Source organism: Suncus etruscus, chromosome 12 (assembly GCF_024139225.1).
Source record: "Suncus etruscus isolate mSunEtr1 chromosome 12, mSunEtr1.pri.cur, whole genome shotgun sequence".
Taxonomy (NCBI): domain Eukaryota; kingdom Metazoa; phylum Chordata; class Mammalia; order Eulipotyphla; family Soricidae; genus Suncus; species Suncus etruscus.
This window is the reverse complement of record NC_064859.1, coordinates 22,880,877-22,899,916: the sequence shown is the minus strand read 5'-3', so window position 1 is coordinate 22,899,916 and position 19,040 is coordinate 22,880,877. Positions and strand designations below refer to the sequence as shown.

Here is a 19,040-nt window from a genome sequence, read left to right as displayed (position 1 = left end):
TCAAGGAGAGTTTCTCCCAGCTGCCTCATGACCAAGGGTCCTCTGGAAGTAGTGGCTGCATCCAGGTACATTCTCCCACCACCACCACCACCTCAGATTGGGGACCAATCTGAGGAAGGCAAGTAGATCTTTTAGGAAGGACTTTACTGAAGTGAAGAAATTGTGCTTCACTGAAGGCAAGGTGGCAGCCACGTGGGCCTTTCATGGCGGTAGGAAGTCAGAGACAGTCATAGGAGGTGAGTCCCCACAGTTTATTATGGAAGCCTAGAAAAGAGCCACATTGAGTATTTCCAAAATCACAAAATGCACAACATTCATTTTTAATATGTAACATCGAATATTATATACAGATTAAAACCACATGACAACAAAACACTCACACGGCAACAGTTTTCATATCAAAACCAAACACATAAGTGCTTTTTCAATATTAAAACAACTGTGATAAAAACATATTAATATTTTGAACCAGTTTACAATAGAGAAAATTCATATTTTACTAAATAACAAATATTTAACAGCAAAAACTTTATACTAAATATCTATTTTGAATTATAACAAAAATAGTACTTATAATAGTTTATAAAGACAGACACACACAATTATAACATTTATTGAAAAGAGTTTTGTGTATAAAATAATATTAGAGCAATCCGGGCAGGGTCAGGGTGGCATCCAGAACACAATCGCCAGCTCCTGACGTCGAAAGTGCTTCAATCTGCAAGCCCATGGCAGGGAGAGTTTTGCAGGGAAGGGGTGGGTTGTTTTTTTTTTTTTCTTAATGTCAAGTGACAATAGTTAGGAATGATATGTGAGAAAATGTCACCCAGCTAAAACTAGTTCTATAAAACTACACACAGACACAGAGACAGAAGGTCAGAGAACACAGACATAGCCCATTTCCCCATGGAACCCTTGTCAGCTGTCAAGAGCTTTCTTCAGTTCTCTTCTCATTGCCTTTGAGACTCAGCGAGGCAAATGCCACTTCCTTCTTCCTTTGCAGAAACCCCTATCCCATCTGCCTTCTGTGCCCCTCCCAAGGGAAGGTCTCCAAGGCTCAACAGTTCTGGGGAGTGAAGTGGGGGCTTCCCATCTGAAGGGGAAGCTACCTATGCTCCTTGATGCTCAGCCAGAAACTAGTGCAGGGCAAGTCAGGTCAGCTAGAAGGAGAAAGACCCCTTCAGACACCGGATCCCTCAATTTTGAGATCTCTGTGTGACCTTTGGTGAATCTTCACACAGTTTTGCCTGTTTTCCAGAAGGGCAGACAAGGAAGGCAGAGTGGAAGATTTTAAAGGTCTATTTTTTGTCAGTCATGTCTGTTCTGTGCTGCTTTGTAATCGTGAGAAAAGTAGGGACCACATGAAACCCAGAATTGGAGGTCCTAGAAATGGTCTGTAAGATCTGTACCAGACTGGTAAAGGCAGGTGTATGTGGAAGCAAGAGTGAGGTTCAGCCAGCCTCCACCTCCCAAGTTCACACCGAGTGGTGAGGCAGTCATGGGTAGACACCGTGCACTTCTTTCTGTGAATCTCTGCTAGAAGGAAATCACTAAACATTTGTATTCTGTGGAGGCAGGTGCTCTACAACTCAACTATTGCCCTAGTCCCAGGAAGCCTTGCTCTCATATCATTAAAACCCAATGGTAAAACACAGAAAAATCCAGAAACAGACAAAATTGCTGACTCACCAACAAACTCCAAATCATACCCAGGAGACACCCCAAATTGTCAACTTAAAAGCCAGTGGCAGAAGTTCCTTCCCTTGCCTCCTGGTTACTCCCCACATACGCCAGTCAGTTTTCAACAAAATCCCTTCTGACAAATCACATGTTCCTCCTCCTCCTCCTCCTCCTCCTCTTCCTCCTCATTTCTCCTGCAACCTCCCCACATCGACCTGATATCAGGCAGCAGCCTGGGGTGACCAGGTAGTTGGGGAGAGTCACACTTCCTGCACTCACCTTCCCTTGCTTTCATCTTGTCCCCACACCCTTGAGCTGGGCTCTGCTGTGTCAGAGAGGTGAGAAGGGGACTCCAAGACATCTTTCCAAGGTTTAAGGGCAAAAGGAGAGGGTTAAGAAAGGGAGGCCAGAGGCCCTGGCTCCGTGAGAAGAAAGAACCCGTATCCTCTCCCCTGCTTCCTTCCCTGCATCAGGAACCCTGAGCTGAACAGTGGTCAGACAGGAGACTTCGGTGGCTTCCTAACCCTCTTGGTGCCTGGGGTTTTCAACGGAGCAAGGAGGAAGGCAAAGCACCATGTCATGTTCCTCCTCCACCAGTGGTGTTGGCAAAGCTCCAAGGTTGAACCCACAGAAGGTCTAGTGCCTGGGGGAGCTGCTCATGGGACAGGGGTACTGGTGGAAATCCCCTCTGCACCCCCATAAAGGAGAGGGGGAGACAGACACTCGCTGCAGTCCATAGCAATGCCAAGGTTGGGTTTTTATCAGTGAATAAATATGGGGGAAGGGTGCAGGGGCAGCCCATGAACCAAGGCCTTGGTATGTAACAGGGGGAGCTCAAGGCCACCCAGCCGGATGTGGGGGTGTCAGTGCGCATGCCCAGGGCCACCAGGAGGATGCTGGGAGGACAGAGCCTAGGGGCCTTTTGCCCCAAGGTCAGAGGAGAGAAAAAGTAGCAGCAATAGATAATTTTGAAGGTCCAAACTGGCAAAGGGGTAGTGCCTTCCAGCCTGAAAGCTGCCCCCGTCCCTGCCAAGACTGACTCCTGCCATTCAGGACACTGGGACTTCACCCCCATCTGAGAGGAGGCAGGAGAGTCAGAGTTGTTGGAAAGAACATCAAAGGAGCATCTCATTCCCTCCTTCCCCATGCCCACCACCTGACATCAAACTAGAAGGGTTCAAGAGAAACAAGCGCAGGGGCATTAGTCTGGACCATCACAAGCAAAGGCTGCAGCACGGGATGGGCCATGAACATGTAACACTGAAACTGGCATGCAGAACCCCTGGCCATGCCCAGTCCCAGGGGCTAATTTGGGGAGGGGGACGAGGGGCAAAGAGACTGGAGAGAAGCCCAAGTCAGGACTCGGCCCCAATCCCCAGAAGGAAGTGGCCCTTTTGGCTTAGGGTAGGGTTCATCAGGGAGGGGATAGGAGGGCTGGGCCTGGGTGGGGGGCTTGTTCCCACCCCCATCCCATTTCCAGTCTCCTCCCACACACAGGTTTCTGCCCTTTCATCCACTCCCACCCCCTGGGTGGCTGGGTGGAGGCGAGGGGTGGGCCTGGATATTTAGACAGTGGCGCTTAGCATGGCCTCTGTCTCCGGCAGGATCTTGTTCTGGTTGGAGTCCAGGCCAAAGAACTTGACGCTGAGGCCGTCTACAGGGTGCAGGACAGGGACCAGGGTGATGCGGGGGAAGGTCCGCGTGGCCAGTTCGAAACGGCTGGTGCTGGCTAGCTCCACAGCCAGCACCTTCAGGAAGAGCTTGGCCAGGTGCTTGCCCAGGCAGGTCCTGACGCCGCCCCCGAAGGGCAAGTAGTGAAAGCGACCATCCTTGTCTTCACTTCGAGCCTGGCCGAAGCGGTCGGGATCGAACACGTTCACATCTTTGAAAACGGGCGCAGTGTCGTGCGTGTCTCGGATGCTGTACATGACACTCCAGCCTTTAGGGATCTGGAAACCCTGGACAAAAGAGGGGATGAGAGAGAGTAGGGATGGTTAGTCACTTGGGCTCAAGAAGTCTGAGAAGGACTGCCAGTCCCCATTCAGATGTTCCCAGTGACACTTTCCTGAGTCTCCCTGGGCCTAGTCTGCCCTGTTCCCAGACTCACATACATGTCTGAGTTCATCCATGCCTGCATGTAGCTTCAGACACACTCATTCCATCTAACTCCGAGTGGCAAAAAACTCTCAAAAAGTGAGCACCGTTGCTCCCAGAAGACTAAAAGATTTCCCCACGGGTGGCACTGCCCCCTGCATTACTTCCCCAGGACCCCGTCTCACATCAAGTTCGAAGGTCTGCAGCACGGTGCGGTAGCCACCGGAGATGGGCGTAAAGAGCCGCATCACCTCCTTGATGACGCAGTCCAGGTAGTGCAGGCTGCTGAGCGTGTCCAGGCGCAGTGTGCCCTCACAGGGGCAGCCGCCACTGCGCAGGATGCCCTGGGCCCGCAGCTCCTCACGCAGCTTCTCCAGCACGGCCGGGTGCTTCAGCAGCTGCATGATGAGGGAGGTGCTGGCACTGGCTGTGGTGGCGTAGGCTGCAAAGATCAGCTCCAGGGTTCCATCCTGCAGCCACACAGGGGAGAGGCACCGCTAGGGCTCTGGGAACAGCCAGACCCGGGGAACAGGAGGTGATGGGCGTGGGGAAGGGTGGCTCCCACAGGGTGTTGTTTTAGGCCCTGCCTGCTTCCTCTGAGCCTCATGCTGCTGGAACATGGGCCACAACAGAAGCAGGTCCCTGAGGTGGCTCAGTGAGAGATTCAGCCATTGCCACCCCAGAGAGCCTGCAAACCTCACACCAAGCCCCACTATGAAATCCATTCCAGCCAGCCCACCCTAGTGACAATCTTGCATGTGGATGGGCACACACACTCCAAGCAGGCAGACACTTTGGGGGTGCTTGGAATGCTAAGTCCCTGCCTTCTAGCATACAGCGCAGCTCCTTTCTTGATCTCCCAAGGCAGGCCCTTCAGTAGGTGGTAGGGCCAGCAGACTGGCCACTCTCATGAGAACTCAACAGTGTCCCGAAAGAACCAGACCCGAGACCAGAGGCACAGATGGAGCCCTGAGTGTAGGGCTCTTTCTGCTCATCTCCAGTGGCTATTGAATGTCACCTCATTCCTCCTTTGTCCTACATGGAAGGCCAACAGGATCCTCTGCCCTTATGTATCATGGTGAATGATACATGAATGAGATAGTCATTCCTGGCTAAGTAGAAGCCTGACCCAGAGGTGGAATGCACGGGCAAGTGGAGAGAGTGGAGGTGGGAAGGATACACTCAGAGTCAGGGGGTACCTGCCTGGGTATAGAATGAACTGGGCTCCTTCTCAGCAGAGCATCTAAGGTGAGACAAGCAGAAGGCCTGCTGGGCTTCATATGTACCATTCCAGGGGCCTATTTGACCTTCAGACAGTGTCAAGTGCCACCAAGCAAATATGGCAAGTGTGGGGAGGGGAGAGTACACCCAAAATTAAACCTCAAGCTTCCAGCATTCCATCAAGGGCTAAGAAGTCCTGAGTAAAGGGAATGTACTTCTGGAGGTGACCTCAGGGCCAGCAGTGCCATGAGGTCCTGAGCAGGGGTGAGTAGGGTGGTCAACAGGCAGCATAGATACCTCCTGTGTACAGAAAGTATGAGGGGTTGGGGGGAGAAGGGTGAGATGAGGAGGGATAGAGAGTGTGGGCCATGATCCTGGGCTCAACCTGGAGAGTGGCAGGGTGGCCCCATACCAGTGGGTGAGTACAGTACATCCTCTCTCCAAGGGAAGTGGGGATCTGGGCCTCACCTTCAGCTCCTGCATCGTCATCTCCTTCCCATGCTCCTTGCTGCTCTCGATGAGGATGTCCAGAGCATCCGAGTAATCCTTGCCCTGGGCGCACTGCAGCTTCTCTCGGATGGCCTTCTCCAGGCCCTTCTGCAGGATCTGCCGGGCCTGAATACCCTGTGGAGAGAAGGCGCAGCCCATCATCTCAGGGCCAGGACAAGCCCCTGGTAGGGTAAGGGACACAGAGGGGGAACCTCAAAAGCCCTGAGAAAGCTCCTACAGTACGGCCAGGGATGGGCTCAGAGGCCAACTCCCCCTACCCTGTTCCCAGCCTGCTGGTAGGTGAACTCTGGAGGACTTACCCGACGGTAGCCGCTGAAGGGCAGGTCAACAGGCAGAGAGAAGACATTCTCCACGAACTGCTGATAGACCTCGAAAAGGTGGCTGAGGTCCTCCTCGGGGATGCTGAAGCCCAGCAGCACGCGGATGGCCATGCGGAAGGTGAGCTTCTGTGCCTCCTGGTACACATTGATAGGCTCAGGATGGCTGCTCCAGGCACGCAGAGTGTCTTGGATCACCAGCTGGATCTTGGGCAAGTAACTCTCCAGCGCCTCATGGCTGAAGATCTTGGAGAAAACCTGGAGGACAGAGAGAAGGGCAGTGAGCTCTCAGAAGGCTTAGGGGGGGTCCACAAGAACTGCCCCTGCCCCATGCACACACACACACACACACACACACACACAACCACAACCACACAGTAGCCACCTGGATCCCTGGCTGCCAGAGTGAGCCCTTGTCTTCTTCCAGAAAAGATTTGCTCACAACCCTCCTCCCCTGCAGCCTATCCTGCCCAGGGCTGTGCGCAGGCCAGGCTGGGGTGTGTGGGGGTGAAGGCAGCTTCGGAAGCACTCCTGTTCTGCCCAGGCCTTCCTCATCACTCACTGGGCCGCCCAGCTGTCAGCTCCTCTTCTGACCCAGGGAAAAGCACGAGCCCCAAACAGCAGCAAATACGCTGCTGCCAGGACTCAGCCGACCAGCTGCCAGCAGGTCTGTGGGAGGTGCTGGGGGCTTTCCAGCCATGGGGGTAGGGAGCCCACAAGAGAGAAGTTTAGGTGAGTCTGAAGGGGAGGTTGGTAACCCCTCCATGGTGGGGGTGCATTCCATAGTTCCCAGGAGCAAGGGCAGGAACAAGGGGAAGAACAGTCTAGACCAGGGACAGAGGCAGGAAGCAGGAGGGGGCTGCTCATCTCCAAGGATGAGACTGCAAGCAGGACTTCCTGAGATGGTCCACAACCTGCTCTACCCACACTGGGGAAATACCAGGCACCTGTTCAAGCACATTGCCCCCCACCATCTCCAGTGTAGCAAAGGCAGGAGATTCACTCCCCAATCCAGACAGAAGCCCCTTGCCTGTCCTGAAGTCCCACTTCCCTGTGAGGCACACTGAGTCTGCTTCCACTGCCGCCCCTGCTTTCAGACTTTTGGGTTTCCCCCACCCATGTCCCTCCTCCTCATATGTGCTGCTGCCCACAAGTGTTCAAGAAGGATGGTCATCAATCTATGTGCTGACCGTCTTGCTTAGAACTTGAAGCCCCCATCCCATCAAGCTCCCTAATACAGAGCAGAAGGAAGGGTGCCCCATCAGCAAAGGGAAGGGTCAGGGAAGAGAAGGGACAGTGACATAGAGATAAAAGACAAATGCTCCCTCTCTCCCCACCATATCCACACACACCCTCCCTCCCTGCCTGCCCCCCAAACACAACCACCGCACAAACTGTAAATGTGAGAATTTCCCCTGCAGTCAGCTAGAGGAGGAAAAGGTAACATTTTCCTGGCCTAAGCCCTGCATGGCTAATGGGAGGGCTGGTTTGCAGAAATAACAGTGCTGGCCCTTCAGTGGCCCAGCCAGGTCTTCACAATAGCACTTTCATTCCGAAATTCCCGGTGGGCAGAGGGAGGGAGGTAAGGAAGCCAGTGAGGGGCCGAGACGCCAACCCTGTTTGGAGGTGCCCCTGTATCCAGGGGACAGCAAAAAGGTACCAGGACAAGGGTGGCCTCCAAGGGCAGCTGGACCTGGAGAGGTCATTCACACCTTGTACAGCTGCAGGGAGCCTAGGAAGGTCAGAGAGCAGCCAACCACCACAGCCCTCTGAAGGGAGGTTTCAGAAGGTTCCATTCCTCCTGGCTCCAGGTTCAGCTCTTGGTCAGAGTAGGGGAGGGGGGAGCCCTGTCCCTAGAGCCCAATGCAGCCAACCAAAGGGCCCTTATTAAGTAGTAAAGTATGCCAGGGGTGAGCAGGAAGCCATGCGTGAGGGCTGACATGGGGAGGTCGAGTGACAAGCCTGTGACTGCCTGGCCTCCTTGGGGGCGGGGTGTCAGGGACAGGGAGCAGAAGCCAGGTCAAGTTGAAGGCTCTTTCATAACAGGAATGGGCCTGGAACTGGCCTCCTGAAAACTGAGTCCAAAGGTGGAGGTCTGAGGGATCTTAGAGAAGGGGCTAGTGCTCCCCTGAGGACCAGGGCCTGCCAGTGTGTAAGACAGAGATGGGGAGAGAGTAAACAACGGATAGATCACCCAAGACCTGAGCTCTAACTCCTGAGCCTCCAGCAACCACGTGTGATTGCCCGATAAGTCATTCCCTCTCATGCCTCAGGTTCCCCCTCTGTACAATGCAGACAGGATGCTGCTAAGTCCATGGGCAGAGCCCCTAAGCACCAGTATACATAGGTGCCCAAGTAGGATGTTTTGCCCTAGGAAAGGCAGAAGTTCCTGGCAAGTGCCTGCCAGCCTGCACTTACACACACCACACCAGTTTCTGGGGCTCAGAAGGGACCTTTCCAGGGTGGCAAAGGGGAAGCCCCTGGCCTGCTCAAAAGGTTACATTCCCTGCGCCCTCTAGTGATGGTTGACTGAATCGCTCTGTCTGGCATCTTCCAGTAGGGGCAGAGAATGGAGAAAGGACCTAGGACAGGGAGATAGAACCTGCATACCCTGCATGGAGAAAGGCAGGGGCAGAGTGATGCCGGACGCCCACAACAACTCTGGACCTGCAAGTCTCCAGGATGAATCTTGTAAAAAGAGAATTGCAGCCAAGGTGAATGTTCTTGTCCTAAACTGCCCAGAGGACCATAGTAATGTGATGGGGTCCTTTCCCCGGCTGAGGCACATCCCTCCTTAGAGACACCCCTCTCAGAGGAGGAAATGCTCAGCAGAGCCTTGGGGGACTTACTCAGAGGTCACCAAGTGCAAGGACTCTGCCTCCAGCCCAGCCTTTCATGGCCTCCCAGGCACAGGGAAAACTCCAGGGCCTCATCCCTGGGTCTGTGCCCAGGGTTACCAACGTCAGCCACTTCCCGAAGCTGGGGCTGCCCAGAGAAAACCATCTACCACAAAGGCCAGGAGGAGGCGGAGGTGCTGGCCAGGACTTGGGCACCGGGGGAAGGTGCTGGGAGGAGCGGCTCGGTGTGAAGTAGGAAGGGCTCTGGGCCCCCAGAGCCAGCTGCCCTGACCACAGCTGTAACAGGAACCAGGCTGCTTTGTTTCCCTGTGTGGGCTTCCCTTGGAATGTCCAGAAGTGAGCCAAGAATTCAGGACAGAGGTGATGGAGCCCAGCACTGTGGAGACTGCCTTTGCCCAGTTAGGTGCCAGGGAGAGTCAGGGGGAAGGCTCTGGAGAGTGCTAGGTACTCCCCAACACTGAGGTGGGCACACACATTGGAGGATGTGCTCAGAAATCTTTCTTCCACCCCCTCCACTGAGCCTTCCTGATCCCATTCTTTGCTGGCTCTCTCTGTCCTATTTCCACTGCCAGGGTCCAGAGAAACAATTTCATGACTGCTCCTATACCTGCTGCCCCCTCCCCAGCACTCAGACACCCCCACCCTCACTCAGGCCCTGTGTGCTGACCCACTCCCACTCTTCCTCCTCCTTTGCTTCCTCCTCTTCTACAAGTGGACAAACAGATGGACAGGCTGATAGATGGGCAGCCAGGGAGCAGGGAAAGCTGAAGAGGGAACCCACAGCCTAGCCAGTGACTCAGCCAGGGAGGAATGGACGATGCGGCTGCCTGTGAGGAAGGGGGTGTGAGCAGGCCACCCTGCCAAGCCACGGGAGCCACGGCCTGCAGAGTGGAAAGAATAACAGAGGGTGGCTGTGGGGAGGAGGAGACCGTCTGCCCAGGGGTGACGCCAAGGTGTAAGCCCCAATTCTCCAAAAAGGGCAGAGGGCACAGTCCCTCCCCTGGGCTGCTTGCTATTGCATCCACATCACAGGATTGCCTCCAGGGCAGACCCAACCCCACACCCCTCACCCCACCCCTAACTTTAGCTTGGGATTTCCAGACTCTGGGAACCTAGTACCTGCCCCCCTCCCCAACACACACACACACACACACACACACACACACAAACACACACTTTGATTCCAGCTCTGATTTTCCCTTTCCCAGGTAGGACTGTTGCCAGTTCAGCGAAAGTATTGCAGGAACTGGGGGGACAGAAAGGACTTGCTGAGCCCAAATCTAAAAGGATTTGCCCAGACACTCATCATGCTTCCCCCCCAGACCAAAGCCCCTTAGAAGCTGCAGCCAGAAGGCCCACAAAGGCATGCTCCGGGGTGGATGGTGGCCCCATCCACCAGAGTCCTTGAGCCAGCCCCCTGCCTTCCACCATTCCCATATGGATCTCTGGGATAGGCAGACCAAGGAGATAGTGGGGGTGGGGGTGTTGGAATTACTAAAGAGCTGGGAAGAGAATCCACCTCAGGCATCCAAATTAATTCTAAAGGTTAAGCCCACTATGTGGACACCTCTGGTCATTTCACAGCACCTGCAGGTGTATCCCACCTCACCCTGGTCCTTCACCCCAGAGAGTCACTACTGGATACAGCAACTAGCAGAGAATAGTTGGGGCCAGCACCAACCGCAATCTGGCCTCTCTGCTCCTCCTCAAGGCCATGACTGTGTCCCAAGGTTGGGAGCACTTGCAAACACCAGCCCAGCCTGGAAGGACACACAGGGAGAGTAGGGGAGAGGGAGGCTACAGCCCCCCACCCACCGCGTGCAGCACACATGCCTGCTGTCTGGCACAAGGGCCTGCAGAGGAAGGGATGCAAGCAGCCTGCCAGCTGTCTGTGGACTGCTCCCCCGCCAACCTTCAGAGAAATCCGTTCTTCCAACCCTCTCAGCTCCCTGTGCCCACCAGTGTGTGCTACCATAGCTTTTGGGTTAAGGCCTTCTAATGCCCTTGCTTGGATGCATCTCACTGCCTTCTCAGCCAAACCAAGGAGAAACTTCTCTACCCAGGGGCATAAAACCCTGGCAGAGGCTATGTCTAGGCCTGAGGGCCACCAAGAAGTGATGTGAACTGGATTCTCCAGCACTCTGCAGGGTCGAGTCCTCCTGCAGGGACAGTTTCCCACACAAAACCCAGGTGACATGGTGTCTGAGAGGTGAGTGGAAGAATGAGTGTGGCCTCACCCCAGCCCAGGTGGGGACCAGTGGCCAGGTGAGTGGGCACAAGGCTTCTTGATCCCTCCATCTGCACAAAAGTCCCTGCTCACCCTAAAGTGTGGAAAGAGGGCCAAGGAGATAATTCCTGGGTATCCCCTGGAGAACTCACCAAGTCCTAGAAGGATAACACTTGCTGTGCCTAGAAGCTGCCAGAGCTTTAGTACCAACTTTATTCCCAGAGGAATAAAGGAGATTCCAGCTGCTGGTGTAAGACTGGGATTAAAGTGGCCAGATGGTCTCTTTCTCTTCTGTACCTCTGGCAAACCAACACCAATCTTCCTTCCTGTACCTCATTCACCCTTCCAGAGAAATACCTCCATCTCCCCAAACATCTGATGTTGTGGGGTGCCCCCCCCCTCTTCAATCCAGAAACCGGAGGCCTGGAGAGAGAAGGGGCCATCAAGACAAAGAAACATATCCTCAGGTCCACGGGCCTGCTCACCAGTCTGGCTCTAAATGAGAACCATCAGACCAGGTACCTCTACCCCTTTGGGTCCTGGACCTCAAGGGCAGCTGTACAAACCACTGCAAGCCTTAGCCCCAAAGCCTCTGGACCTAGAGACCAAGCTCCTTTATTTCTTCCAGGATCCTTCCCCTCTGTGTCCTGCCAACTTCCAGCAGGTCTAGGTGGGCAGGGCTCAGAGGACTGCTTGGTGGCCCAAAGCAGCTCTTCCCCCGAGGTTGCTGATTCTGCTTTCTACCTGCCCTGTCCTTTTTCGGGTCTAGGCTCTGATCAAACCTCTCCACTACTCCAAGCCTCCAGGTACCTGAAAGAAACCATGATTGCTCTCTGCACAAAGCCTTTGTGGCCATCAAATGAGGAAGTAGTGCCCTTTCTGCCTTACTCAGTCTCTGGTTCTCTCCTCACTTTGTGGAGAGCCACAATGAGGAAGAAAAAATGGAGTGCCTGAGGCTTTTTTTTAAAAAAAAAACTCAAACCTGGTTAGTTAGAGAAATAACTACATTTTGAACTGTTCTAATAATGAGAATGTACGAGGGAAATGGAGAGCCTGTTTAGAGTACAGGCGGGGATCGGGTGGGGAGGAGGGAGACTTGGGACATTGGTGATGGGAATGTTGCACTGGTGATGGGTGGTGTTCTTTACATGACTGAAACCCAAACACAATCATGTATGTAATCAAGGTGTTTAAATAAAAATAAAAATAAAAATAAACATTAAAAAAACCTCAAACCTGGAGCTAACAGCCCCCCTCCCAGCACCACTTCTCAGAACCCCTTCCATCAGCCTTCCACACTGCCCCAGCATTAGCTGCTTCTAGCACCAAAGAGCAGAAGGAAAGCCACTTTCCAAAGTCCCCGAAATGTATGTTTTTTTGGGGGGAGGGTGCGGTGCTGCACTTCATCTTGTTTCATCTTGCCTCCTTTTGTCTCTATGGAGGACTATACAGTTCTCAGGCAGTTCAGCGTCCTCAAGTACCCCCGGGGATGAATACCCCGGGTCCTCTAAGCCCACCTCACAGAGGGGCTACCCCCCTCAAGGGGGCACCGACCTCTTCCCGGGCTTTGCCACTCCTGCCGGGGATCACAGACGCCTCTCCCATCAGGTTTCAAACCTGGGCAAGTCCTGTGACCCAATGGCAAACATTAAAGGGAAAGGAGGTCGTGGAGTCTCCCCCCCACAACCCCGCCGGCCTCCTACCACGCCCCCCTTCAACCCCCAGCATCTGGCCGCCTGAAGCCTGCGGCTGCGACCCGCCTGCCGGCGGCTCCACTTCGGGGTTACTGCAGTTCAAACTGCACGTGCCGCCCTCGCCCGGCTCAGCGCAGCCCCAAGAGGGGGTGGGGAACGCTCAGCTCTGCGCTGCCGGCATTGCTTCCTCCCTGGCTCTTCTAGGAGCTGGGGAAACCCGCAGGATAAACACCCACTTTCTTTTCCTCTTTATGGGGGTGTGTGTAGAGGGGTTGAGCCTCCACCGGCACCTCTTCTGCCCTCCCCACCGCGCCCTTCTCGCTCCCACCCTTCCCAATTGGCCCTCCCAGACTCGGCCGGGATGCTGCAGCTTGCCAAGGTGCCAGCCAGGTACCCCCAGACGACTACTACGCCAGCGTCTGCCCTCGAGGCCTTTCTGGCAAACTTTGGCCAGATGGCTCCGACAGACGGATTCTCCTGTCCTGGAGAAAGGGGTGGTTAGTCATACTGTCCACCTGCTCTTTTCCCCCCCCTCAATTTTGTGGAGTCCACTCGCACAGATTTTGGACCTCAGTTCCCCACATTTGCCCCCCAGTCTCTCACTGCACTGGCGGATGCCCGCTAGAAGGGCAGACTCCAAGGAGGCCTGTGCAAACCATCTAGATTCGAAGTCCCGCCCCGGCAAGGCACCGCGGGGATCCTTGGACCTGGTGTGCTAAGAGGGGCCAAGTGGGGACTCCTCCAGGAGCACGGAGAACCCCTTCGTCGTCGGCGGGAAGAGCTGGCAGAACAGCAGAAGAGTCTGCTGGTTCCCGGGAGGCTCTTACCTTGCGTTTGTTACGGTGGATGTCGCCGATGGAGTTGGCCACGGTGTTGGGACCCAGCAGCATGCGCGTGCTGCGAGGCCACTCGGTGCTCACCAGGTGGTGTTCCCCCATGAGGATCTTGCGCACGTTCTCCGCGCCCGTCACGCGGATCAGGGGCCGCCCCAGCAAGTGCGTCTTGAATACGTTGCCATACTTCTCTCTCCGCGAGGACTGGAAGCCAGAGCCCTGCGGGAGCCACACCAGAAACCGCTCTAAGGGTGCATGTACATCACCCAATGGGGTGACCCAAGAGACCAGCCTGGGGATGGGGGGAGCAGAAAGGACTGTGGGGAATGGACCCCGGCACCGTCCACTGCCCCATCCTACCCCACTCGCGCGCCACACACACACACACTCACACACACACACACACACACACACACACACACACACACACAAACATAAGCTTTATTTTTTTCCTAGCAAGCACAAGAGCAGGGAAGTCGGGACGAGGATGTAATAAATAACGCCCGGCAGCGGAGGCGCCCTCGGGGGCACCCTATGGGGCCGATGACTTAGGGGGAGAAAAAAAGGTATTCCGGGCGGATGGACAGACGGATGGACAGACGGATGGACAGACAGGCGGCGGGACACGCCCCCGCCCCGCCTCGCCTCGCCTCGCGCTGCGCTCGGAGCCTCTCGGAATAAATATTTCCAGGCTCCGGGCCACGGGCTGGCTGGCGAGACCCCGCGGGGTGGCCGCGAGCCAACGATTATTTATAGCGGCGAGCGGTCTGTGCCCGGAGGCAGCCCCGCAGCTGGGCTGGGCTGGGCTGGGCTGGGCCGGGCCGCCGAGGGATGCCGCGACCCCGCGAGGGCTCTGCTCGGCCCCCCAAGAAATCACTGTCCCGGGACTGGGCAGTTTGCAGCCTGGCTGGGGCGGGGCCGGGAGGGCGGTCCCCAGGCAGGTAACCGGATCCCCGGCGGCCTCGGGGCCGAGCCGAGGTGGGCTAGGCCTGACCGGGTAGCGGAAACCGGGGGGACCTCGGAGGGGCGGGGCAGGGGCGTCCCGCTCACCTTTGACGTCGGCCTGCGCCCCCCCCTGCCACCGCGGCCCGCGTTAACCCTTCGGCTGCCGGGCGGCGGCGAGGGTCCAGGGGAAGAGGGGGGCACCGCCACCTGTCCAGCGGAGCCTCCCAGACCCGGCCGGGCCGGACCTAGCCGAGCCGAGCCGAGAAGGCGCCTCCGCCGTGGGGAGCGCTCCGACTCCACCCCGCCAGGCATGTCCCCGCGGGGCGATCCGGCTTCCCTTTCTTTCTTCCATGGGAAAAAAAAAAAAAAAAAAAAAGTCTCCTCCGGCTCGAAGCGTCTACACCCCGGCACAGAAAAGCAGAAAAGTGACTCTGCAGAACTCAGGCGCTCTAATCGCTTTTCCACATGCGCCTCGGGTCGTGGCGCACGGCCGGCGGCGAACCTGGAGCGTCCGCGCGCGGCTACGGAATGTGGGGCTGCGCGGAGGGGGCGGGGGGCGTCTCCCCGAGAACCCCCACTTCACCCCGGCCCGCCTGGACCCTCCTGGACGGCGCCTGGCTCTTTAAGAGGCGTCGAGGAGGAGGCCCGAGTGTCGGGGTTTCCCTCCCTGCCGCCCTCCGTGGGCTCCCCGAATCTTCGCGTCTCCCTCGCTGCGCCCGACTCCGGCTCTCCGCGCCTCCTTTGCCTGTTTTTCTTTTCTTTCGGCACAAAAAAGTTGGGCTGTGAATTTTCCGAGGTCGCCGCCGCCTCGTTCCCGCCGTCCCCCCCCCCCCCTCCGCCTCTGATCTGCCTAACTATAATTAAAGTGCGTTTTTTTTTTTTTTTTGGTGGCATTAATAAAGAGTTATTTGTCCGCCGTTTCCACGGTCTTCACAAAGAGGACTTTCATCGGGGCGGCCGCTCGGGCCGCGAGTCCAATTTATACAAAAATGTTGTATTTTTAGCCCTGGGCTCTGTTTAGATGGCGCACAGTGGAAACGGAGAGCCCTTGGAGGGGGCTCCCCCACCCCGTAAAATCTGATAAATGACTCCGAAAAAATAAAGCTGGGATTCAGAAAGCCCCCGTTAACCCCTTCGGCTCTCTTCTATGCGCACCCCCTCTAGTTCCCTACCCCCCCATGGTGTGTGAAACCCCCCCCCGGGGCCCACGGAAGCGGGAGGCGCGGGAATCCTTAGGGCCCTCATGGGACTATAGTAAAGGTCGGGGGGACTTTGGGGGGAGGCGGAGAAAGTTCAGGAGGAAGGGGGGTAGCGTCAGGCCACGAATTCCCCAGATTGGCTTTAACAAGACACGACCCAGGAGATACCCTTGCGAGTTATTTTATTTCCTAAATTCTCCACCAAGCGCCGAGACCACCGCTGCAGCTAAGTCTTTAAATGTGGAGGACAAAAGTGACGCTGAGCAGATTTCTTCGCTGGGGGTATGGGGGGGAATTCTATTGGTTGACGTGAGCTCCGTCCGGTGGCACCAACCAACCCAAAAAAGCTGGGCTGACCCACCCCACTGGTGGGGACCGCGGGGGCAACGGAGCCGGAGCCACGCGCTCACCTCCGAGCCCCCCGCTCCCTCGACACTGGGGCTCAGGGCGGGGCCCGACGGGTGCGCAGAAGATTGCACGCGTCAGTTCCTGCCAAGCCAAGCTTCTGCACTTCTCAGCTCGCCCGACGGTCTCCGCGTCACTCCCCCGCCCCGGGTGTTTGTTTCAGAGCATCCTTCATCCTCCTCTTAACTGCCATCAGAATCCCCAGAACGAACACGCACACGCATGCAAACTCATACAAAACACAAACACACACACACACACACACACACACACACACACATAGACACAAACCCCGGGACGCACCCCCCCAAGGATAAACCTAGTGTGTATCAAATTGCAAAGCGACTGTCTAGCGCGTGATGAACTGATTTCAGCTTCATCTCCCCCAAAATACCTACCTGCATCTCAGTCCTGGACCTCCCGCCCCTGTGGCTCACTGCGTGGGTTTGTGCTGCGTCTACACCGCGTTCGGGAACACATCTCCCCGTTGGCTCTCACACACGCGCCTGCCTTCCCCAGTTGCTCGACCCCACCAGACTGTTTCCTACACGCAAGTAAGTCAATAAATAGACCCTTTCCCTGCAAGCCAAGAACTTTCGGGTCTCGGGCAACTCATTTCCCTCGAGCTGAAACGTCTCTCTACCCTCAATTCAAAACACACACACTTTCTCTCCGACCTGGGCCCGGGTGGTACCTGTCGTCGTCTCGGACCTGCCAGCAGAATTCAGTCCGTGGCTTCCAGGAAGGTTGGGGAAGGGTTGGGCATTCTAGCTGTCCCTTGACTCCTACCTAGCCCCGACTCCGTTTTTTGGGGGGGAGGGCAGGATGCCTCTAAAAAACCTGGCACACCGACGGACGGACGGAGACTCCGGGGCTGAAGCGCAAAGTGGGAGGCGAGGGCAGCTCGGGAACCGCTGCTCCATCCGAGCACGGGAAGCGACCCGGCCACCCCTGACCCTCACCAATGGGGTAAAAAAAAAAGCACCTTTGAGGGGCTTCTTGGGTCGGAGTCCGACCTTACCAGCTCCCCCCAAGACCCTCTTCTCCGAACCACGCCGCGGGCGGGCAGGGGAAGCCCGGGAGGAGGGAAGAAGGGGCGGGGCGGGGACCGCAGTCTCGGGGTTCCCGGCGCCCCGGGGACCCGGCCCGTGGCTCCGACGGCTGGCAGGGACCGCCGCGAAGAGCGTCTTACCTGCAGCAGCCAGTGGCCGGTTTCTCCGATGAGCGGGAAGCCCATGGATCCCTTGGGGATGGGCAGCTTGCAGCTTTTGTCGCGGGTAGCGGCCCAGCGCAGTTGCCACAGCTGCTGCGACACGGCCAGCAGCAGCGTCACCGACACCAGGCACGCGGCGAGGGTGGCCAGCGCCGACACCAGCTCCAAGCCCTCAAAGAGCATGTTGGCGGCCGCTCGGGGGATTGGCTGTGCCGGCCGCGGCGGGGGAGGGAGGGCCGGACGAGAAGGGACGGCAGCGGCGGGGGAGGGAGGGGAGCTGCGGACGAGGGTCCTGGCACCTCCAGCGGCACGGAGAAGGAGGAAGGGGGCCGGGGAAGGGGAGCAAAGGGAGGGAGGGATGGAGAGAGGGAGGGAAGGAGGGGCTGCCTGGAAGAAGGCAAGAAGGCACGCGCGGGAGGGCGCCCCCGGCCCGGAGTGCAACTTTGTTTGTTTGTTTGTTTGTTTTCCTGATAGCGGGCTCCGGGGCTGCTCAGTGGGGGACGAGAGAGATGGATGGAGCCGCGAGTTCAGCTCTCCCCGCCAACATCACACTCGGAAAACTTTAGAAAACTTTTTTTGGGGAAAAAAAAAAGCCTCTTCTTCTAGGGAAAAAAAAATGCAAAAGAGGGGATGGACAGAAGGCTAGCGGAAAGTGCGGTCGATTGGTTTAAGTTTCCCCCCCGACCCTCAAATTTCTAGGTGAAAAATGAAAAAGAAAAAAAAAAATCCTGGAGTCTCCAAATTCCAACAGACCCAGAAACTTTTAAGGGCAGGCGAGGGAGAGAGAGAAGGCGCCCCCGGGCTGGAGGTGAGCGGCGACGCCGGAGCCCCCAGAGTCTTGGGGAGGGGCTGCCCCGGGCGCTGAGCCCAAAGCTCAGCCAGACGCCGCTGCACACACACCCCCGAGACGGGCGCGGCGCGGTGCGCGCGACGGCGGCCGGAGCGCGGGTGCTGGTGCGGAGCGAGCGGAGCGCGGCCGGCCACGGAGTCCCGGGCGGGCGCTGGGGTGGCGGCACCGGCGGCGGGCGGGAGGGGTGAGGCCGGGTGGGGTTCGGGGGAGGAGGAGGAGGAGGTGAGAACCCGAGCTGGGCTATTGGATCCCGAGCTGGGTGATTGTATCAATTAAAGAAAAGGCAGTCCGTCCCGGGACGCGCGCGGTCTCTCTCGGCTCTGGAGTTGCTGCTGGGGATGGAAAAGAAAAGGGAAGAAGAAGGTAGGTGGCAGGACAGGATGGGAGAAAAGAAGGCAAAAAAATTTTTTTAAAAATAAAATGAAATCAAATCAAATCAAGGATTGCAAGAGGGGGGAAGCAGAGGCAGGATTTCAGGGCTGGTGGTTTTAAAAGCTGCTCTCCATGTGAATTGGAGTCCGAAGCCAGGCGGTGCGTGTGTTTATATAGAGGCGGGAAGGCTGCGCCGTGGGCGCCCCGCCAGCCCCCCGCCCCCCGCCCCCCGCGCGCGTACAAAGCGGGAGGCGTGGTGAGAGGCCGACGGCCGGCCGGGGAGCGTGTGAGAGCCCGCGGCCGCCCGCCCCGCCCCGGCCGCCCGCCCGCCCGGGACCCACTTGTAGCCGCCGAAGGATCAAACTCAGTTCACCGCTCGCCTCGCCTCCTCGTCCTTCTCGCCGGCGTCTCGCTGAGCCAGGCACCTACAGACGGACGAGATGAGACACAGGCGCGCGCGCACACACACAAAACACACCAGACACACAGGTCGCGCGCGCGCGCACACACACACACACACACACACACACACACATATATTCACACACGAGTGCGGTGCCGCTCCACTGTGGCTCCTTCCCTCCCTTTCCTCCCCCATCCCTCACCCCGGGGGTCCCCGCAT

General features: G+C 56.9%; 1 protein-coding gene across 1 annotated transcript; it reads right to left on the bottom strand.

Moving 5' to 3' along the window:
* Nucleotides 1-236: 236 nt before the first annotated feature.
* Nucleotides 237-17,422, bottom strand: LOC126024621 (cytochrome P450 26B1). Its single transcript, XM_049785056.1, has 6 exons — nt 17,176-17,422; nt 13,429-13,653; nt 5,805-6,080; nt 5,464-5,619; nt 3,960-4,244; nt 237-3,638 (listed from the first exon to the last, which is right to left on the bottom strand). The coding sequence occupies exons 1-6, from the start codon at nt 17,377-17,379 to the stop codon at nt 3,246-3,248; spliced, it is 1,539 nt and encodes a 512-aa protein (XP_049641013.1). The 5' UTR covers nt 17,380-17,422; the 3' UTR covers nt 237-3,245.
* Nucleotides 17,423-19,040: the final 1,618 nt, after the last annotated feature.